The sequence below is a fragment of the Hibiscus syriacus genome, unplaced genomic scaffold (genome assembly GCF_006381635.1).
Source record: "Hibiscus syriacus cultivar Baekdansim isolate YM2019G1 unplaced genomic scaffold, ASM638163v2 tig00111779_pilon, whole genome shotgun sequence".
Classification (NCBI taxonomy): domain Eukaryota; kingdom Viridiplantae; phylum Streptophyta; class Magnoliopsida; order Malvales; family Malvaceae; genus Hibiscus; species Hibiscus syriacus.
Window position 1 is genome coordinate 1,060,535 of NW_024063176.1, and position 17,467 is coordinate 1,078,001.

The 17,467-nt window shown below is 34.4% G+C and overlaps 3 protein-coding genes across 4 annotated transcripts; 2 read left to right on the top strand and 1 right to left on the bottom strand.

Moving 5' to 3' along the window:
* LOC120170303 (histone H2A.6-like) lies at positions 1-990 on the top strand. The gene is made up of 2 exons (XM_039178265.1): positions 1-236; positions 611-990. Exons 1-2 carry the CDS (start codon positions 48-50, stop codon positions 821-823), a joined length of 402 nt encoding a protein of 133 aa, XP_039034196.1. The 5' UTR covers positions 1-47; the 3' UTR covers positions 824-990.
* Positions 991-3,706: 2,716 nt separating this feature from the next.
* LOC120170375 (formin-like protein 5) lies at positions 3,707-8,866 on the top strand (the record flags this gene model as incomplete). The annotated part of the gene is made up of 8 exons (XM_039178326.1): positions 3,707-3,913; positions 4,868-5,561; positions 5,641-6,012; positions 6,075-6,441; positions 6,533-6,735; positions 7,441-7,676; positions 7,821-8,691; positions 8,731-8,866. Coding segments are annotated over 7 exons (2,928 nt in total), but the record flags the coding sequence as incomplete, so codon positions are not given.
* A 271-nt stretch (positions 8,867-9,137) lies between these two features.
* Positions 9,138-14,758, bottom strand: LOC120170338 (TBC1 domain family member 15-like). 2 transcript variants are annotated; one of them, XM_039178296.1, is made up of 12 exons: positions 14,463-14,758; positions 13,397-13,492; positions 12,686-12,789; positions 12,448-12,587; positions 12,258-12,356; positions 12,036-12,158; positions 11,539-11,627; positions 11,255-11,360; positions 10,847-10,944; positions 10,266-10,517; positions 9,639-9,722; positions 9,138-9,410 (listed from the first exon to the last, which is right to left on the bottom strand). In XM_039178296.1, exons 1-12 carry the CDS (start codon positions 14,550-14,552, stop codon positions 9,399-9,401), a joined length of 1,293 nt encoding a protein of 430 aa, XP_039034227.1. In that variant the 5' UTR covers positions 14,553-14,758; the 3' UTR covers positions 9,138-9,398. The 2 variants fall into 2 exon arrangements, with proteins under 2 accessions (XP_039034227.1, XP_039034226.1); XM_039178295.1 differs by having other exon boundaries at positions 9,138-9,369; positions 14,463-14,757.
* Between the last annotated feature and the right edge of the window lie 2,709 nt (positions 14,759-17,467).

Genomic DNA, 17,467 nt, shown 5'->3' on the forward strand with positions numbered 1-17,467 from the left:
TTCTAATTTTTTAATCTTTTCGTTTTGCTTGTTCGTTTCGGGTGCAAATGGCGGGTCGGGGCAAAACTCTCGGATCCGGAGCGTCGAAGAAGGCAACCTCGAGGAGTAGCAAGGCCGGGCTTCAGTTTCCGGTGGGTCGTATCGCTCGGTTCCTCAAGGCTGGAAAATATGCTGAGCGAGTCGGAGCTGGAGCTCCGGTTTACCTCGCCGCCGTTCTGGAATATCTCGCCGCCGAGGTAAATTTCATTAGGAAGTGTTGATTTTGTAGCCTGGTTTTATAATTCTGTTCTTGAAATGTGAGAAATTCTAATTTCTAGATTGGTCTTATATTATATCATATCGACAATTTTCATCTCAAATCCGCTCTGTTAATTTCAATTTTGGGAATTTCAAGGTTTCTGCAATTAGATTTTAGCTTTAAATTAAGGTTTCATCTTCGGATCCATGCCATATATATATATATATTGCAAATTAGGTTCTTGCCCCAACCAAATCTGAAAAAAAAAACTTTATCCCAAAAACTGGATAATATAGGGTCCTTATTTACGTAAAAGCATATTAGATTTTATTAGAAAAAATATGCTAATCCTAGTTAAAACTTTGTTTATAGGTTCTCGAGCTCGCCGGAAATGCAGCGAGAGACAACAAGAAGACCCGAATCGTGCCACGCCACATCCAGCTCGCGGTAAGGAACGACGAAGAGCTGAGCAAGCTGCTCGGCAGTGTGACGATTGCCAACGGCGGTGTGATGCCTAACATCCACAACCTCCTCCTCCCAAAGAAAACCGGAACCTCCAAGGCCGCCGGTGGCGATGTTGATTAAATAAGATGAGTTTAGATCTTACCCAAATCCATGAACAAATCATTCTTTCCCCCCCCCCCTTTCAGGGATTTTGCCATCTGATTGCTGTTCCATTAGTATACTTCGTAGTTTAGTTAGTAACATCTTTGTTAGGCTTTTTTTATATATTAATGTGAATACAAATCAAATCAATCATTTTCTTGTACTTTGGTGTATGTTAGAATCAATAATGATTTTTCATATCTATTAATTTTCAAATCATCACCAATAAAATTAGTCATCAATGTTGATTAAAAAATCGTCAATTAAATTAAAGATAAATAAAATGAGCGAGTAAATTTATCATAAAGGTATTAATGGTGATAGGTAAATCCATTTTACCTTTTTATTTTATTTTGTGATCAAAAGTGAATTAAATTTTTGACTTTGTTTAAGGAATTTAATATCTTATCTTATTAAATCAATTAATTGTTGATAATTATTAAAATTATTTTATTTATGTTGAGTTTAAAGAATTAAATTACAGATATTATTAAAAAGATGAGTCGGGACCAAACTGTATATAAATAATATAAGGGTGTACCGAGGAAAAGATATTCCTCTACCACTTATTTATTGAAGTAGGATAATTGTGGGAGTATAATGTGTTTTTTTAAAAGATCAGTGTATTTTTTGTTTTGTTAGCCTTCAATTGTATAAAATATGGGGAGTTTATTGCTTTGTTAACCTGTGGGCGTTTGGTTGGAGAAATATAGGATTCATCGAATGAAATTCACATTCCCCTGTTACATTCATGCTAAACCAATTAAACACAAAATACAACATTCTCAATAATCTTATTCCTTATAATCTTATTCCTGATAATTTACATTCTCACTGGTAATTTATATTCTGTGAACCAAACGCACCCTTAGCGTTATAATTGTATGATGTAAGGTGATTTTAACAATCATCCCATCGTAAAAATTTAGTCAATTTTTTTTCTTTTGTCGTTACTCATGTGATCAATTTTGCCCGAGAGGGTATGAAGCATTGTTCTTATTCTTTTAAATTCAATTAATCATATCATACATTCTTAAATCGTGACTTCTATTTTAAATTTTTGACCGTTTTGATTTTATTCTTCTCGAATTATGATTTTTGTTTTGAACTAATTTTTAAATTTTTGAACATTTAAATTTCGTTCTGAAACCATAACTCCCATTCTAAATTGGCTCCCACACTTTCGAAATGTTTTAATTTCATCCCAAATTATCATTATATACTATTCATGTCCCATGTTAATAAAACTCTTAAGCCAAACTATGTATTTTTATGTTTGAGAAAAAATTAGATTGAAATTAATTACATATTTTGATGAAACCGAAATATTTAAAAATTTGGGAATCAATTTAGAACGAGTGTCATAATTTAGGGATGAAATTGGAAGATTTAAAAGTTTAGGATCAATTTAGAATGAAGGTTATGGTTTAGGGATGAAATTGAAATTTTAAAAAGTTAAGGACTAATTTGGTACGTGAGTTATAGTGTAAGGATGTGTAATGAAATTAGCTATTTTTAATTATATTAAAACGAAACGCGTAGCTTTTAAAGGGCTTTGCTTAATTGCTTTGCATTTGTCTTGGGAAGCTGCTAAGAAATTAGGTCAACTTTTGACAATTCCCTTCTTCCAACATTCAAAACATTATTTTTCTTTCTAGAAATTATATTTTTTTAGAAAAATACCTTCTTCTTTTTTCTAAATAAAGAATGATTTTAAATTTCATTAAAATTTAGAATAATTACTCTCCCTTCAAATTCAATCTTCTTTTTAAAAAATATGAAGACAATTATAATTAATAATTTTATTTATAATTTTACTCTTCATATATTTTTTTAAAAATTTGTATCAAATAAGTTTTTTAAAAAAAAACTATTTAAATTTAAAACAATAATAATTAAATACTTTTTATACGAAGAAGGAAATAAATTACTCGAAATTAATCTAAAATGACATCTCTTGCTAATACATTACCAGTTTGATTGAAAATAAAACAATTTTTTCACCAACAAAAGAAAATCTTCATTAACAATCAATTAATCTAATAGTACGAGACAGTAAATCTAGATGCGAAATCTTTTCATTAGTTTTTGTTTAATAATAATGCAAGTGTTTATCAGTTTAAACTTGAGTTAGACTATTACTCCTATAATTTTTTAATATATACTTAATAAATCTTAATTATTTTGAATTTACGTAATTTGATCATAATTTCATCTCTGATTAGGTTTTTTAAACAATATTAAAAATTTAAATTTTAATAACATAAATAAAAAAAATTAGATTAAAAAGATCATTCTCGTAATAAATTTATTTGATATCTAATATATATTAGTAGATTAATAAATTGTATACAGATGAAAAACCATGGTTAAGGGTAAGAATTAAAAGGCAAATGTTGCTTAATGGTCAACTTTTTTACATGCCGTGTAAGTATTTTCTCTGACACGAGCTGCCATTCATTATATGATTCAGTCATAAATTTCATAATAAAACCACCCATCTTTGTTCTGTTCAATGTAGTTCACATCTTGGGGCCTTTCAATGACAAAAGAAGAGAAAATTTTTTTGAAATCGAGTGCCTTTTGAGTTTCTTTTTAAGCTCTCTGTTCATCATATAGTCCCTTTCTGGCTTTCTTGGTTTCAATATTTGATTTTGATCCATATTTTCGGTTTAGTTGAGGAGAACAAATTCTGGGTTTTGTTTTGCTCCTAAGATTCAGTCCTTCATAAAGTATTTCAGCAGAATCTGCTTGTTTTTCCAGCAGATTTCAAGGGTCTCCCTTTGAAGGGTATTTTGGTGCCAATGTTTTAAAGTTTGAATGTGGATGATAGAACTTGGTAGGGTTTTGGGTTATTGATCAAATGAAAAAGAATCATTTCTGTGCATTGATGATGTTTATTATATAAGGAAAAGATGGGGGTTTTTAAGAACAATTTGTTTTGTGCTTTTGGTAGCTCTGCTTTGTGTATCATTGACTTCTAGCTTAGATTACAGTAGGGATGGAGAAGAAGAAGCATTTCTTAACCAACTAGTAGATCCAGCAACTGGAGAGATTGATGAGAATCTGGTATAGTAGATTGCTTTGCTTCTTTGCTCTCGAGTTTTGATTTGCTTAAGTGATTGTTTGTATTTACATTAATGTTCATTGGCTGCAATTGATTTGCTTGAACAGTATCGTTTTATGGAACGAAAGCATTTGTAGATTTGTTTATTAGAAATCGATGATAGCATGTTTAATGAATCCTTGGGAATATCTTGGAACCATATTTCAACATTCGACTCAAGCATTTTTAAACTTTGTAACATGTAATGATCTTTCATTGATTACTTAGAGGTATTAAAGTAGTATTAGTAATTTCCATATCGTTTTTTTTTTGGTACCGAGGTTTATGGTTTGAAGTTGGGGAAAACAAAAACCAGCATTAGAGATGGAAATACGTGGGAGTATTAGGCGCTAATGCATTGAAATATTTTCTGGAACTAGATAATTTTTCCTGATGTTGGTAGCTTGCATGTATGGATGGATAGTGCATACCTATGTTATTCACATTCGGGTGTTAGTGATTGACTCAAGTATGTTCATTTCTTTATAAGTCTTTTCATGTATTTGAAGGGTCTTCGAATGGTCATTCTCCCGTACTATGTTCTAATATGTGTTGAGCATGGGTTTCATACATTTCTACTTTAAGAAAAATTATGAGTTGGAGCCTCGTTGTGTACACTGAACTTTTGAGAAGTAGAAGAAACTAGATTATGTTTTAAAGCTTATCATTTGTGGATGAAAATGACTTGAATATCGAATATTGGCTGCATCAATTAGTGAAAATGACATTCGATGTTATGATCATCCTACAAAACGTTAAAAATTCATGAGATTAACTACGGGTACCGGCTAATTTTCACTGTCAATAGGATAGAACATTAAGATGCTTTTGGTTTCTGCTGGTTTAGGAAGTAGGGGAAAAGCCCACTTTCTCTTTGCTGTAACCTTGTTTGAAATTATTCAATTGTTTACATGCAGGCTGATTTGTTATGGATTAGTTGCAGACAAGATTTGAACGATTTAAATGAAGATTTTGGAGATCCGAACTTATATCTTCTGGGGCAAAAACCCCGTACAACCAATGATATTACTGCACAAAGTTACTCATTAGAGGGAGCAAGTGATCAGAAATTGATTAGCCTTCTCCATCCCGAGCTAAAGCGAGCTCTTTCTGACTGCATAAGAAAGAATAATCTTCTCTTTCAAGTATCTGGAGAAGATAGTGGCTTTAAGACTTGGTACACCAGATATTTCGAGTCATTGTTTCACTGGCATGAAGCTCCTAGAAGGGCTTTGGCTACTGAGAGCATTGCCATAGCCCCTGCCTCGAACTTAGGACCATCATCGGCTCCCATCCCTTCTCCTAATTCTGAATTTCCTCGTTTGAGTCCAGAAAGTCCGGCATCTTTGCCCTCTTTTTTTCCCATACCTTCTAATGAAGCTGCAAGTCCTATAAATGATCTTCAAAATGATATAAGCCCAGCCAACATGGACCCGAAACACAAGGGGACTGATAACAGTAGAACAATTATTATTGCTTGTGTTGTGACTGCAGTAGTAACATCTGTTGCTGCAGCGTTGTTCTTCTTGTTATGCTGTCGTAGAGGTTCTTCAGCTAAACAAAATGATGAGAGGCCCCTTCTCAGTTTAAGCTTAAATGAATTCTCTGGTGGTATATACTTTCCCCACAAACTGTTGTTTTCTAGAAGCTTTCAGAAGTTATTGATCGAAACATTTTTTTTTCTTTCCAGGTTCTTCTCATGCATATGCTTTTGGAACTAATAAAGAAGAGAAGCTAGGTCATCAATCGTTTGGAAATGAATTGAGCCTACATAAAAGGGCCTCGACTAATGGGAATGTTTATATTCAATCTAATGCTCAACAACTCTCCTTTGATGGGAAGTCATTCGGAGCTGTTGCTGCTGCCCCCGTAGCCTCAGCTGGATCTTCTGATATATCAGGCAATACTAAGCCACCGCTACCACTGCCTCCAGGAAGGGTCGGCGCTTCCCGACCCGTATTTCCTCCTTTGAAGCCTTCTCCAGGCAAAGCAGATCCTCTTCCTCCGGAACCCCCTGCCCCAATTAGAGCCAGTCCTCCACCTCCTGCCCCCATTAGAGCCAGTCCTCCACCACCTCCTGCCCCCATTAGAGCCAGTCCTCCACCACCTCCTGCCCCATTAGAGCCAGTCCTCCTGCGCCACCTCCTGCACCACATCCCTCTATGAAACCTCCTTCTGCTACTATGGCCCCCAGACCTCCTCCACCACCTATTCCGCCTGGTGCCAAACCCAGTCCTCGCCCACCACCACCTCCACCAGGTATCAGTCTCGGACCTCCCAGGCCACCTCCACCTATGCCTTCAGGTCCCAAGGTGCCTCGACCTCCAAGTGGACCACAACAAACATCAAATGCTATCTCTGGCGAGGAATCTGGCTCAGCAGATGATGGCAACGCTCCTAAAGCTAAATTGAAGCCATTTTTCTGGGATAAAGTTGCAGCAAACCCTGAACATTCGATGGTCTGGAATCAAATTAAATCTGGATCATTCCAGTACGTAAAAAGTTCTCTTACCATTTTTTCCTTTACTCTTTATGCCAATGGATGAGTACGGGATATATTTATACTATTACTATGTTTGCAGGTTCAATGAGGAGATGATAGAAACCCTGTTTGGGTATGCAGCCATTGACAAGAACAAAAATGATAAAAAGAAAGAGGCCTCTACCCAGGAATCTGTGCCTCAATATATTCAACTCCTTGACCCCAAGAAGGCGCAAAATTTAGCAATCCTTTTACGGGCGTTGAATGTGACCACAGAAGAAGTTTGTGATGCTCTTCGTGAAGGTGATTTCCTCCATCTTATTTTTCCATTTAAATGAGTGCTTGTGAGAAACATATCCGTAGGTTTTTGATCCGTGCTCCAGATTGATGATTGTGTGGCATACATGGCCATCAGCAGAGCATGTTTAGCAATTATGACTACTACCATTTTCACCAGTAATTATAATATTTGTGCTTTCAACGATTGGTGGACAATTTGATAACTAACCAAGAATTTAGTCACAACATTTACTTATCTGATTCGCTAAAACATGACCACCTATAAAATGTGAAAGTTATGTATATGATTCGCTACTTTCTAAGAAGATTCTTTTTTTTCCCATACATTGTACATTTTGGAAGAGAGTCATAGTTGCAATTTGTTATATATCTACCATGACTAATCTTAGCCTTGTACCTGAAGAATGCCAATCATTTGCATTTCATTGAAGCTAACCATATGTGGTAGAGTAGCTTTTATCTCACTCTATCCGATTTAAGGTCAAGGAGGAAAATGAACATACTGACCGAGCTTTTCTATTCATTTCTGTAAGAAAAATATTAACATGATCCCAATCATTAAACTCGTGTAGAAACATGAGATTGTTTACAACCAAATAACTACACTGTGTTCCTTGTATATTTGTTATATTTCTAGACATAAAATGAGGTAGTACTAATGTGTTAAGTTTTCGATTATGATATTCTAACCTGTTGTTTTTTTATCAGGAAATGAGCTCCCTGTTGAACTCCTTCAGAATTTATTGAAGATGGCCCCGACAACAGATGAAGAACTCAAACTTAGAATGTTCAATGGTGAAATTTTCCAACTTGGTCCTGCCGAGCGGTTCTTGAAAGTTTTGGTCGACATCCCTTTTGCTTTTAAACGAATGGAAACCCTGGTCTATATGTGCTCTCTTTATGAGGAGGTTACTTTCACAAGAGAGTCCTTCGAAACATTAGAGGTGGGTCATTAATTTTAATTTGCATGACTTGCATGAATCACAACTGGCATTTAGATCGAGAACGTCTTGGGAATTTTTTTTTAAGACAGTCAACAAAATATATATGTTTTATTCAATCGAATTCTGTCTTTACTATTTTGGCAGGTTGCTTGCAAGGAGCTCAGAAGTAGCCGCTTATTCCTCAAGCTTTTAGAAGCTGTTCTTAAAACCGGAAATCGCATGAACGATGGGACATTCCGTGGTGGTGCACAAGCTTTCAAGCTCGACACACTTTTGAAGTTATCAGATGTTAAAGGAGTGGATGGCAAGACTACACTATTGCACTTTGTTGTCCAAGAAATTATACGCACCGAAGGCATGAAAGCTGCCCGTATTGCGAGAGAAAACAAAAGTTCCGTTGATCTTGAGGATGTTTCCCCATATACGGAAGAGCACTACCATGGACTTGGTCTTCAGGTGGTTTCCCATCTGAGTAATGAACTCGAAAATGTCAAGAAAGCAGCAGCAATAGATGCCGAAACCTTAACAGGAACCACTGCCAAACTTGGTCATGGACTCCTAAAAGCACGAAATTTCTTGAACTCTGAGATGAAAAATTCGGGGGAAGAAAGTGGTTTCCATGAAACCTTAAAGAGTTTTGTGCAGAATGCAGAGGTCGATGTCACATCATTACTCGAGGAAGAGAAGAGGATAATGGCAATGGTGAAGAGTACTGGCGATTATTTCCATGGTAACGCGCATAAGGACGAGGGCTTACGCTTGTTCGTCATCGTACGAGACTTCTTGATTATTCTGGATAAGGTTTGCAAAGAAGTTAGAGACGCCCCAAGGAAGCCGGTAAAAGCACATAAAAAACAGGATTCCAATGCATCATCATCTTCCTCCGAGTCCCGTTTTGCACCAACTTCCCCTGATCCTCATCAGAAGCTTTTTTCCGCAATTGCTGAACGAAGGAGGAACAATTTTAGTTCTAGTTCTGACGACGAGGGTTGATGATTGTGTTTGTTTAAACAAGGTATGCTGAAACTTTCGCTTTTTCTTCCGATTGATGTCATGTTTGCAGTCGATCAAAGCGGGAAGCCGCCAGTGTTCGTGCTGGGATTTTTCGATAAAAGGAATACATCTCAAGTACCAGAAGAAAGGGGTTCTAATTCAATGATAGATTTTTATGAAGCTAACATAGAAAACTACACAGCTGAGGACCAGCCTTTGGTATTGGATTGGATTTCATGTTCATTGTTGATTTCCCCCTCTTCTGCTCATCTTGTTCAATATTAGTTGGATATTGAAGATTCCTTCATTTTTTTGTTTCATAAAATCTATGATCCTTCATTAATTTAAGTCTGTCAATAATTTTGCTTTGAAAGAATCTCTTTATTAAGGGCTTGTTGGAACAAGAATTTGCTTAATGACAATGTATTTTAGAGGGTTGCAATTTTGATAATCTATTATTCCTGTTTCTTATGAAAAGGGTATGAAGTATTTATACATAATCAGCTATTTTCTTCTGTATTTCACTGAAACGAATAATCATGAACACACAGAGATGTCTATTAAATACAACAAAACAGATTCGTATACAGAGATCGGTAATTCCCGAACAAGGGTTCATTGTGAAATCGTAGCTTCGGACGTGAAAAAAGTATTTCTTGGCCGAGTTCATGAAAAATTCATATTGCTATGTCTTCTTGGCCTGCAATCACAACATGAAATGAAAAGAGTTCATGGAGTCATCTGCATTTCGAAACGACATTGACATTTATGTTATCTAGACTCTGCATTTTCCCCACAATATCTGTGTCCGACGTATATTCCGACATAGGGATGAAACTATGATCCGAAATCTTAGAAATGAAAGCTATCCATGAATGAATCATTTATCAATGACATTGACATGCATGTGCATTCGATAATCTCTCGATACATATCCGAAGATAGGGATTGAAACAAAAAAGCCAATACCTTTTTTAAATATTTTTTATGAAGTTTCAACGCCCCAATGCAAGCTTTCTTCGCGTCCAGATTTCCAGTCATGTCGTTTAGAATCTGATTAAAAAAAAAACAAGATAGATAAAATCATTAAGACAATGTATGATATGTTTTTTCGTATACATTTTGAGATGTTCGTGAGTTCATGCCATTTTCGCTCATGTTTCATGGTTTTGGAAAATCCAATGCATAACGATGGCTAGGGCCGTGGCAGGGTTTTCGGGGGGCCCTGTACAAATTCGTATAAAGGGGCCCTATTTTCTAGATATATTCGATTTCGGGACAATAATAGTGGCGTTTTCTTGACAAACGCCGCAATAAATCCATCTATAATGGCATTTTATCAATAAAGCCACAATAATAGTGACGTTTTTTGAAAAAACGTCGCAATAGGTCTCTCTATAGTGACGTTTATTGGTAAAACGCCACTATATATTTTTTTTTGGGCCCCATTTTTTGGGGGGCCCTGCGCGGTCGCGCAGTTTGCGCCCCCCAGCCACGGCCCTGACGATGGTGATCGTTGCTTAACCTTATAGACTATTGTATTCGTTATTCGGAGAGTAATTTTAGAGAGTAAAAGCTACGAACATGTAAGGTCACCTTTACTACGTCATCAAGGCCCCGAGCTTCATGAAGTAGCTTTGAGCTCCTATCTTTTAAGACACTTGCAACAAGGAAAACAGAGATTGGGAGTGGAGCATCAGAGCTTTTGATTTTCATATTTTCTCTCTCGTACTTCCCGCACCGACGTGTTGATTTCGGTTTCCCTTTATTAGAACCTTCAGCAGTCTTTGATCCGGGTTCTTCATACAGAGAGAACAAGTCCGGATCGTATTCGAGAGCCCACATCATCTGCAGAAAGTTTAGGTAACAATACAAAGCTATTTTATCAGTAAAATTCTTGTGAAGAATGCCAAAACACAGGAACTGATTTGTGATGTCATGGCAACCACATGAGAGCGCTCAACATGGCACAACCAAGCATTTATGAAACTGTTTATCAAGTATATAAACAATATAATTCATAGGACTTTATCTCGATCTTTAGCTTTATTCCCCCCAGAAACCAATCGTATTATGGATTAAAAAACTAAGTTCGAGAGAATGATTTTCTTCAATAAAATATGCATCCAGATGTTTCGGAACGTCATTCATTAGCATTAAAAGAGTGTTGAACGTACCTCCCACAAGTACAATGAATCACAAAATGAGAACTCTCGACGAAACAAAACCATTAGCATCCGGAAAGCAAAGACATAGTTACCTCCACCCAGTGTTTCTGTAAAACGATATAAGAGTGCAACGTAAGTTATGTTCCTACCAGTATGTTCATAGAACTATGTTACACAAACTTAGGCGTGAGTGATGTGACAAATATCGATATATGTCTGTTATAGGAATGTTCGATCTTCTTGCAGGATTTCCAGGCATTTGGAGAATCCGTAAGAGTATCATATTCTCAGATCCATGTTGAGATATTCGTAGGGCATTGATACTTGAAGAAAAATGAAGAGTCAAAAGAAAAATAGAGCTGAAGAAAGCACAATGTGTAAAACTAGAGAACAAAAGAAAATAGTTTCATTTCATACCAAAATGGTGATGAAGTTTCGGATCAATAACTTGAGTTACAGCAGCTAAATAACCAAGTTGTGTCTCTACCCCTACAGAATTCTCGGTGCATCTGAAATTTCCTCGCTTTAAGATTCAAAATAGGAACATTAATCATTAGAAACTAGTAACAGAGCCGAAAGAAAGAAAATATTAGAAAAGAAAAATCACGAGTCATGTGATCACAATAGACCTAGTGCACATGAAAAGATAAGCATCATGCTGCCATGGTTTTTGCGATAAACTAAAATGGAAGTAAACGTACCAATCTGCGCATCAGATGCTCAAAGCACCAAAACGCATCAGCTTCATCTTCAAGAAGAATAATCATGGGAGAGCAAAGATCACTCATTCCTGCTTAACATTATAATTGAATTCAACTTATGGAAATAGTATTTGATTACAATGTAGATATAAAAAGAATCATTTTTCCCTTTGTTACAAATCGAGGTAGAATGAATGGAGATTACAGTAACGAGCTTTACAACTATTTACAAATCATTAACTATATAAAGACCTACTAACTGAAGTCACTCAGACTTGGGTGTGAGTGTCGGATAAAGGTCAAATTCTCAACAAGAAAAAAAAAATCATGTATTTGGCGGATCCTTGGAGGGTCATATACCCATACCCGTGTCCAGATATGCATCATACATGATACTTTAAAAGAATGAAAAGAGCAACATTGTCCTGAACTATAATCGAGTAAGGCAATCAACAAATAGAAATTATAATCACTGTTTTAGAAAAGAAACTACTCGCCTTGACCATAGCCAACATCCGTATCTATCCAGGAATAAACGGAGAGTATATTCCAAAGTTTCGACAAATTCTCTTGTTTCTCATAGAATACTAACGTCCTGTCGGTGCGAATAACATCAAGACCTTACAGAAACATAAACATGAGAAACTTGGTCACGACTAAGAGAAGAAAGCAACAAATGAAAGCAAGGCATGCAGTTGAAGTCTAAAGCAATAAACAACCTATTTGATGTAATGTCAGCAACCACTGGATTACTTTCTTATCGAAAGGACCACGAGGAAGTAGCGTGTTCTCCATGTCAGCATTATTAGCATCCGTACCTGAATAATCGATCACGTATTAAACCCTGGTTTATTTCACTTTCAGCGGCTACCATTTAGAAGAAAAAAAGGTACGGTGCCGGTATCTTGCCTGGATTTGTCTCTGAAAGCACTAAAGGATCTTGAATGGGCTCACCATCATCAGTGATGACAGGTGCTGTGATATATTTCCCACTTCCAATAACGGGAAAGAGTTCACGACATTCGTTCTTCCATCTAGCGTATTGCACCCTAAGGGATAGAAGTGAGAAAACAACACTCAGCATGATCCCCCAATAGGGAAAGAGGCCCCAGCAGAAAACTGATACAAGATGGGAACAATGGATTACCTTCGATGCTGCCGTATTTGATCCCTTTCATCAAATGCGCTCTCGGGATCATAACAGCCAAGAAGAAACTCCCAAACTTCTCCTCTAATTGATGGATGGATACCCTATGTTTTGCAAACAAAAGAAAAATAATGGCAACAGATAAGAGATAAAAACAAATAAGCTTAGCCATGTGTATGTACACATAAGCATATCCGAACACAATTTAATAATATGCATATGTTCTATGTGAGATTTAGAAATAATACACATTTTTTTGCAACAATACACATAAGACATACATCATGCTTCCAGCAAGACTGATACATAAGTTACACATGACACATATTATCGTATTTGTTTCTGTTATTTTGATTGATGGATAGACTATGCTTGTTCATTTACAAGCCCAATTGTAGCGGAATCGGCAAATACGATATTGATATCCAGACCATTTCTCACCAATTTTTTAAAACAAACGGAAAAAATCTACATTTGAATTCGTATTTTACTTACTATAACATTTCTGTTCATTGACTGCAACCAAGACCAGCTGAAAAGCTACATTGTAGGTGGAAACAATGCTAGTCGATCCAAATCCTCAACATAGCTTTTGAGCCAGATTTTTATGGCCATGATTTGGAATGAATTACTTTGTAAATTTGAATATACAAGCAAATGAAATTTACTTCCAAGAACAATCAATCATTTAGAATACAAATATGCACTTACCCCATGTTGGATTCTACGTAGAGTTTTTCCGATATCCAGATGTCCATCTGGAGAAAATGCAGCTTGCCATCTTCTTGCACTTAGAGTTTTACCAGGCTGCACAAGCGAATAAACAAGAAAAGCATCTATCTCGAATCAAAGCACCTTTTTCAGTTTTACAAATACTGCAGAACTCAACTTCTTTTACAAAATCAACAAATATATATATAAAAAACCAATCTTCTTAAATGGAAGCAGAAGTTTTAGTATGAAACAAATACACATGACAACTAAGTTACACGAACAAGGGTATCGGTAGTCAACACCGGTATGTGCCCGCATGTTTGACTCAATTCTGAACTTGTGAAATCAGCTAAAAAGGATCCAAAAATTAGTTACGGCTACGTAAATACATTGTATAACAATGTCTTAAATTAAACATAAAATTTCATTCATATTTATATACTATCAACTTTTCCAAATCCATTAGTCAAATTTACTCCTTCCTTAATAACCATAGCAATTCAGCATGAACACCGATATCAATCAATATACTTTTTTTTCCATTCTGCAAGTCAATTTTCCATTTTCATCTCTAATTATTACTCATTTCAGTTCAAACAAACAATATGATCAATGATGGACGGATCGAAGCAGAAAAAGAGTGGACCAAACTTCTTCTCAATGTTATCCACTTGAGACGAGTGCAGTATACGATTATGTGCGACACGAGTATTCTCAATTTAGTTTCTAATTTTTTTCATATATTCGGAGGATAAAAACGGCAGTTATGTCTAAGCATGTGTCACACATGAGTACAACAAAATAATCCTTGTAACAGAGCTTGACAGTGAATTGATCATATAAGAAACCACAATCTACATCGAGCTCATTGTCTAAAACATTTTTGACAGCACCATTATACATGCGTAGAAATTCAAGATCAGATCCAAATGAGAGCTACTCTAACATAATAAATTCAGCTAAACTAGAATTCAATCGAATTAGAACCGATAATAAAGCAAAAGGAAAGCTATATTTTCTTTTTTTTTAAAAGATCCAACTTTCTAATCAAGAAAAAAAAAACCTTGATCTTAAATCTGGTTCTAGGAACATCAGTGCATTCAGGCCGGACTGTATAATAAGAATCAGCAGCTTCTCCAGGAGCTCCCCACATTTACCAAGAAAACAAAACAAAATTAAAGAAAAAATGGTTTTTCTTTTCTAGTTTGCTGCAGCACCACCCAGAAAGTAAAATCAATGGGAGTGATGAAGAAGGTTCAGAAAACGGAGAGTCCAACCAAGTCAAGTTCTTCAAAGAACCAAAAGAAAAAATCCTAAATTTTCTTGGGGATTTTACCCTTTTTTCTTGAAAATTAATTTCTGGGGTTTATCCGTTCATCATGGGATGGGATGGTGTGCGGTGGTGTTGGCGGTGTCGGTGGCGGCCATGATCTACTCACAAACAAATAGGACACTAAAAAGCCGTTTTATGCGCTTATTTTATTGGTCTTCCCCCTCTTATTTCTGCTTTTTTTTTCTAAATTTTTTAACTACCACTTTATTTTTTTATGCACTAAATAATACTCCAAAATGAAAATACTTAATATTACTAAAAATATATTTTTAAAAAATAATTATAAAAATTAATGTAATAATATTTTTAAATTATCAGTGTTTAAAACAATCTATACTTGAATAATTGAAAGTTTTTAAATCGCAGTTAGGTATATTTTTTCTTTTGGTACATAAAATTTTATGTTCTAAGGGTGTGTTTGGTTCACGGAATGTAAGATTATCAGTGGGAATGTAAGATTACCAGAGAATAAGATTACTATGAATGTTGTATTTTGTGTTTGGTTGACTTAGCAGGAATGTAAGATTATCATGTTCGATTAAAAGAATAAAATATTATTAGAATGTATATTTGACCAAATTGTCCTTATTATATATTTGTTTTTTTAACAAGTTGAAAAATATTTATATATTTTATTTAAAAAATTTAAATTCATAAAATTTATATATTTTTTTTACAAAATTAAAAATATATAAAAGTTTAATGAAATGGTAAAATTTTATTTTAACCCCTGAACTTCATATAAAATTTTAATTATAGACTTTTTTTTTGTAAATCTAAAATAGTTTAAGGATAAATTTGTAATTTAACCTTCGTAGAATTTTTATTATTCAATGATTTTTGAAAAAAAAATTAAGGGCATTTTAGTTCAAAATATCGGTAATCAACAATACCTAAGAGAAGGCGGTAATGACATTCCCGGTAATATACCCCAAAAATCTACTATTGGTAATAAAACATTACCGGGAATGGGATTCCCGACCAACCAAATGGGGGAATGAAATCCACATTCCCCCGTTTGGTTAGCCCGGAATCTCATTCCGGTAATGTAAGATTACTAATAGTGGATTTTTTTGGGTATATTACCGAGAATGTCATTACCTTTCTTTTCTTAGGTATTGTTGGATTACCGGCGTTTTGGATTAAAATGTCCTTAAATTTTTTTTCTTTAAAAAATATCATTTTTCTGTAATTGAATAATAAAAATTCTACGAAGGTTAAATTACAAATTTATTCTTAAACTATTTTGATTTACAAAAAAAATCTATAATTAAAATTTTATATGAAGTTCAGGGGTTAAAATAAAACTTTACCATTTATTAAACTTTTATATTTTAATTTTGTAAAAAAATATATAAATTTTATGAATTTAAATTTTTTAAATAAAATATATAAATATTTTTCAACTTGTTAAAAAACAAATATATAATAAGGACAATTTGGTCAAATATACATTCTAATAATCTTTTATTCTTTTAATCGAACATGATAATCTTACATTCCTGCTAAGTCAACCAAACACAAAATACAACATCCATAGTAATCTTATTCTCTGGTAATCTTACATTCCACTGATAATCTTACATTCCGTGAACCAACGCACTCTAAGAAGTTTGAACTCATATCGTGCAGTTAGGTTTATTTATTTTTATAATTTGAGTTTTAAAATATATGAGAATCATATTTATAATTTATTAAAATTTTTTACTCTCACCAAATAGATTTATAATCGATCATTATAAATAATTATTTCTAAAAAATATATAATTTTTATTATAGGATAAAATATTTTTAGTCTATAAATTTAATATTTTATTAATTTAATTTTTAAATTTTATTAATTAAAATTAATCTTTAAATTTTATTAATTAAAATTAATCTTTAAATTTTTGCAGACTTTCTGTTAGTGGAATATATAGCAAATTCTAGTTGGTGTATCAGACGCTTATTAAAACTATGGGCAATTTCAATCCCTATTTTATCTACTGGAGCTACGAAGACAAAACATTTCTTGAAAGAACTACGAGTAAAACGAGATAAAGTCTTATGGCACAAACTGATATGATTTCCTCTACACGTCCCCAAACAAAGCATGATTATATGGATGACAATTTTAGATAGACTCCCAACTAGGGAGAAGCTCCTGAGAATGGGAATCATTACCGACTGTTCATGCATAATCTGCAATGAAGCTACGGAGACTAGGGACCACCTGTTTAGTAAGTGCTCTATGACAGTTTCCTTATGGAAGGTTATTTTGAATCTCTCTGGCTTAAGCACTTCTACCTTACCATGGGTGAGCATGCTAGACTGGGCCAGTGGTGCTTGGAAAGATAAGTCCCTCCTCACAACTATCTTGAAACTTGTTTGGTGCGCTTTAATCTATTTCATATGGAAGGAAAGAAACAGAAGATTGTACCGAGGAAGCAAAAGAAGTGAGAAAGAAATTTTGAGTTCCATTTAAGAGATTGTAGGTATTCAATTAAGAAGAAATAATATAAATAGATTAGATGGTATCAATATTTATCTTTGTAATCGTTGGGGGTGTTGACCATCCTTTTTTGTTGTAAGTAGTTGTTCTTTATCCCATTGATGGGATATTTTATGTAGCAGAACTCTGCATCTTAGGTAATAAAATTAAAATTATCCATTTTTTTGTAATTTTTAATCATTCCCTTAATATGATAATTTAAAAATATATTATGTGATTTAATGTTGAAATATCACATCATTAA

What these genes read in the sequence shown, in the direction of transcription:
- LOC120170338 (XM_039178295.1), bottom strand. Translation starts at nt 14,552, where the DNA reads ATGTGGGGAGCTCCTGGAGAAGCTGCTGATTCTTATTATACAGTCCGG. An exon ending in TACGTAGAATCCAACATGGG is followed by an intron (nt 12,790 to 13,396) that starts GTAAGTGCATAT and finishes TGCAAAACATAG; the next exon opens with GGTATCCATCCATCAATTAG. An exon ending in GCTGACATTACATCAAATAG is followed by an intron (nt 12,159 to 12,257) that starts GTTGTTTATTGC and finishes TGTTTCTGTAAG; the next exon opens with GTCTTGATGTTATTCGCACC.
- LOC120170303 (XM_039178265.1), top strand. Translation starts at nt 48, where the DNA reads ATGGCGGGTCGGGGCAAAACTCTCGGATCCGGAGCGTCGAAGAAGGCA. An exon ending in TGGAATATCTCGCCGCCGAG is followed by an intron (nt 237 to 610) that starts GTAAATTTCATT and finishes CTTTGTTTATAG; the next exon opens with GTTCTCGAGCTCGCCGGAAA.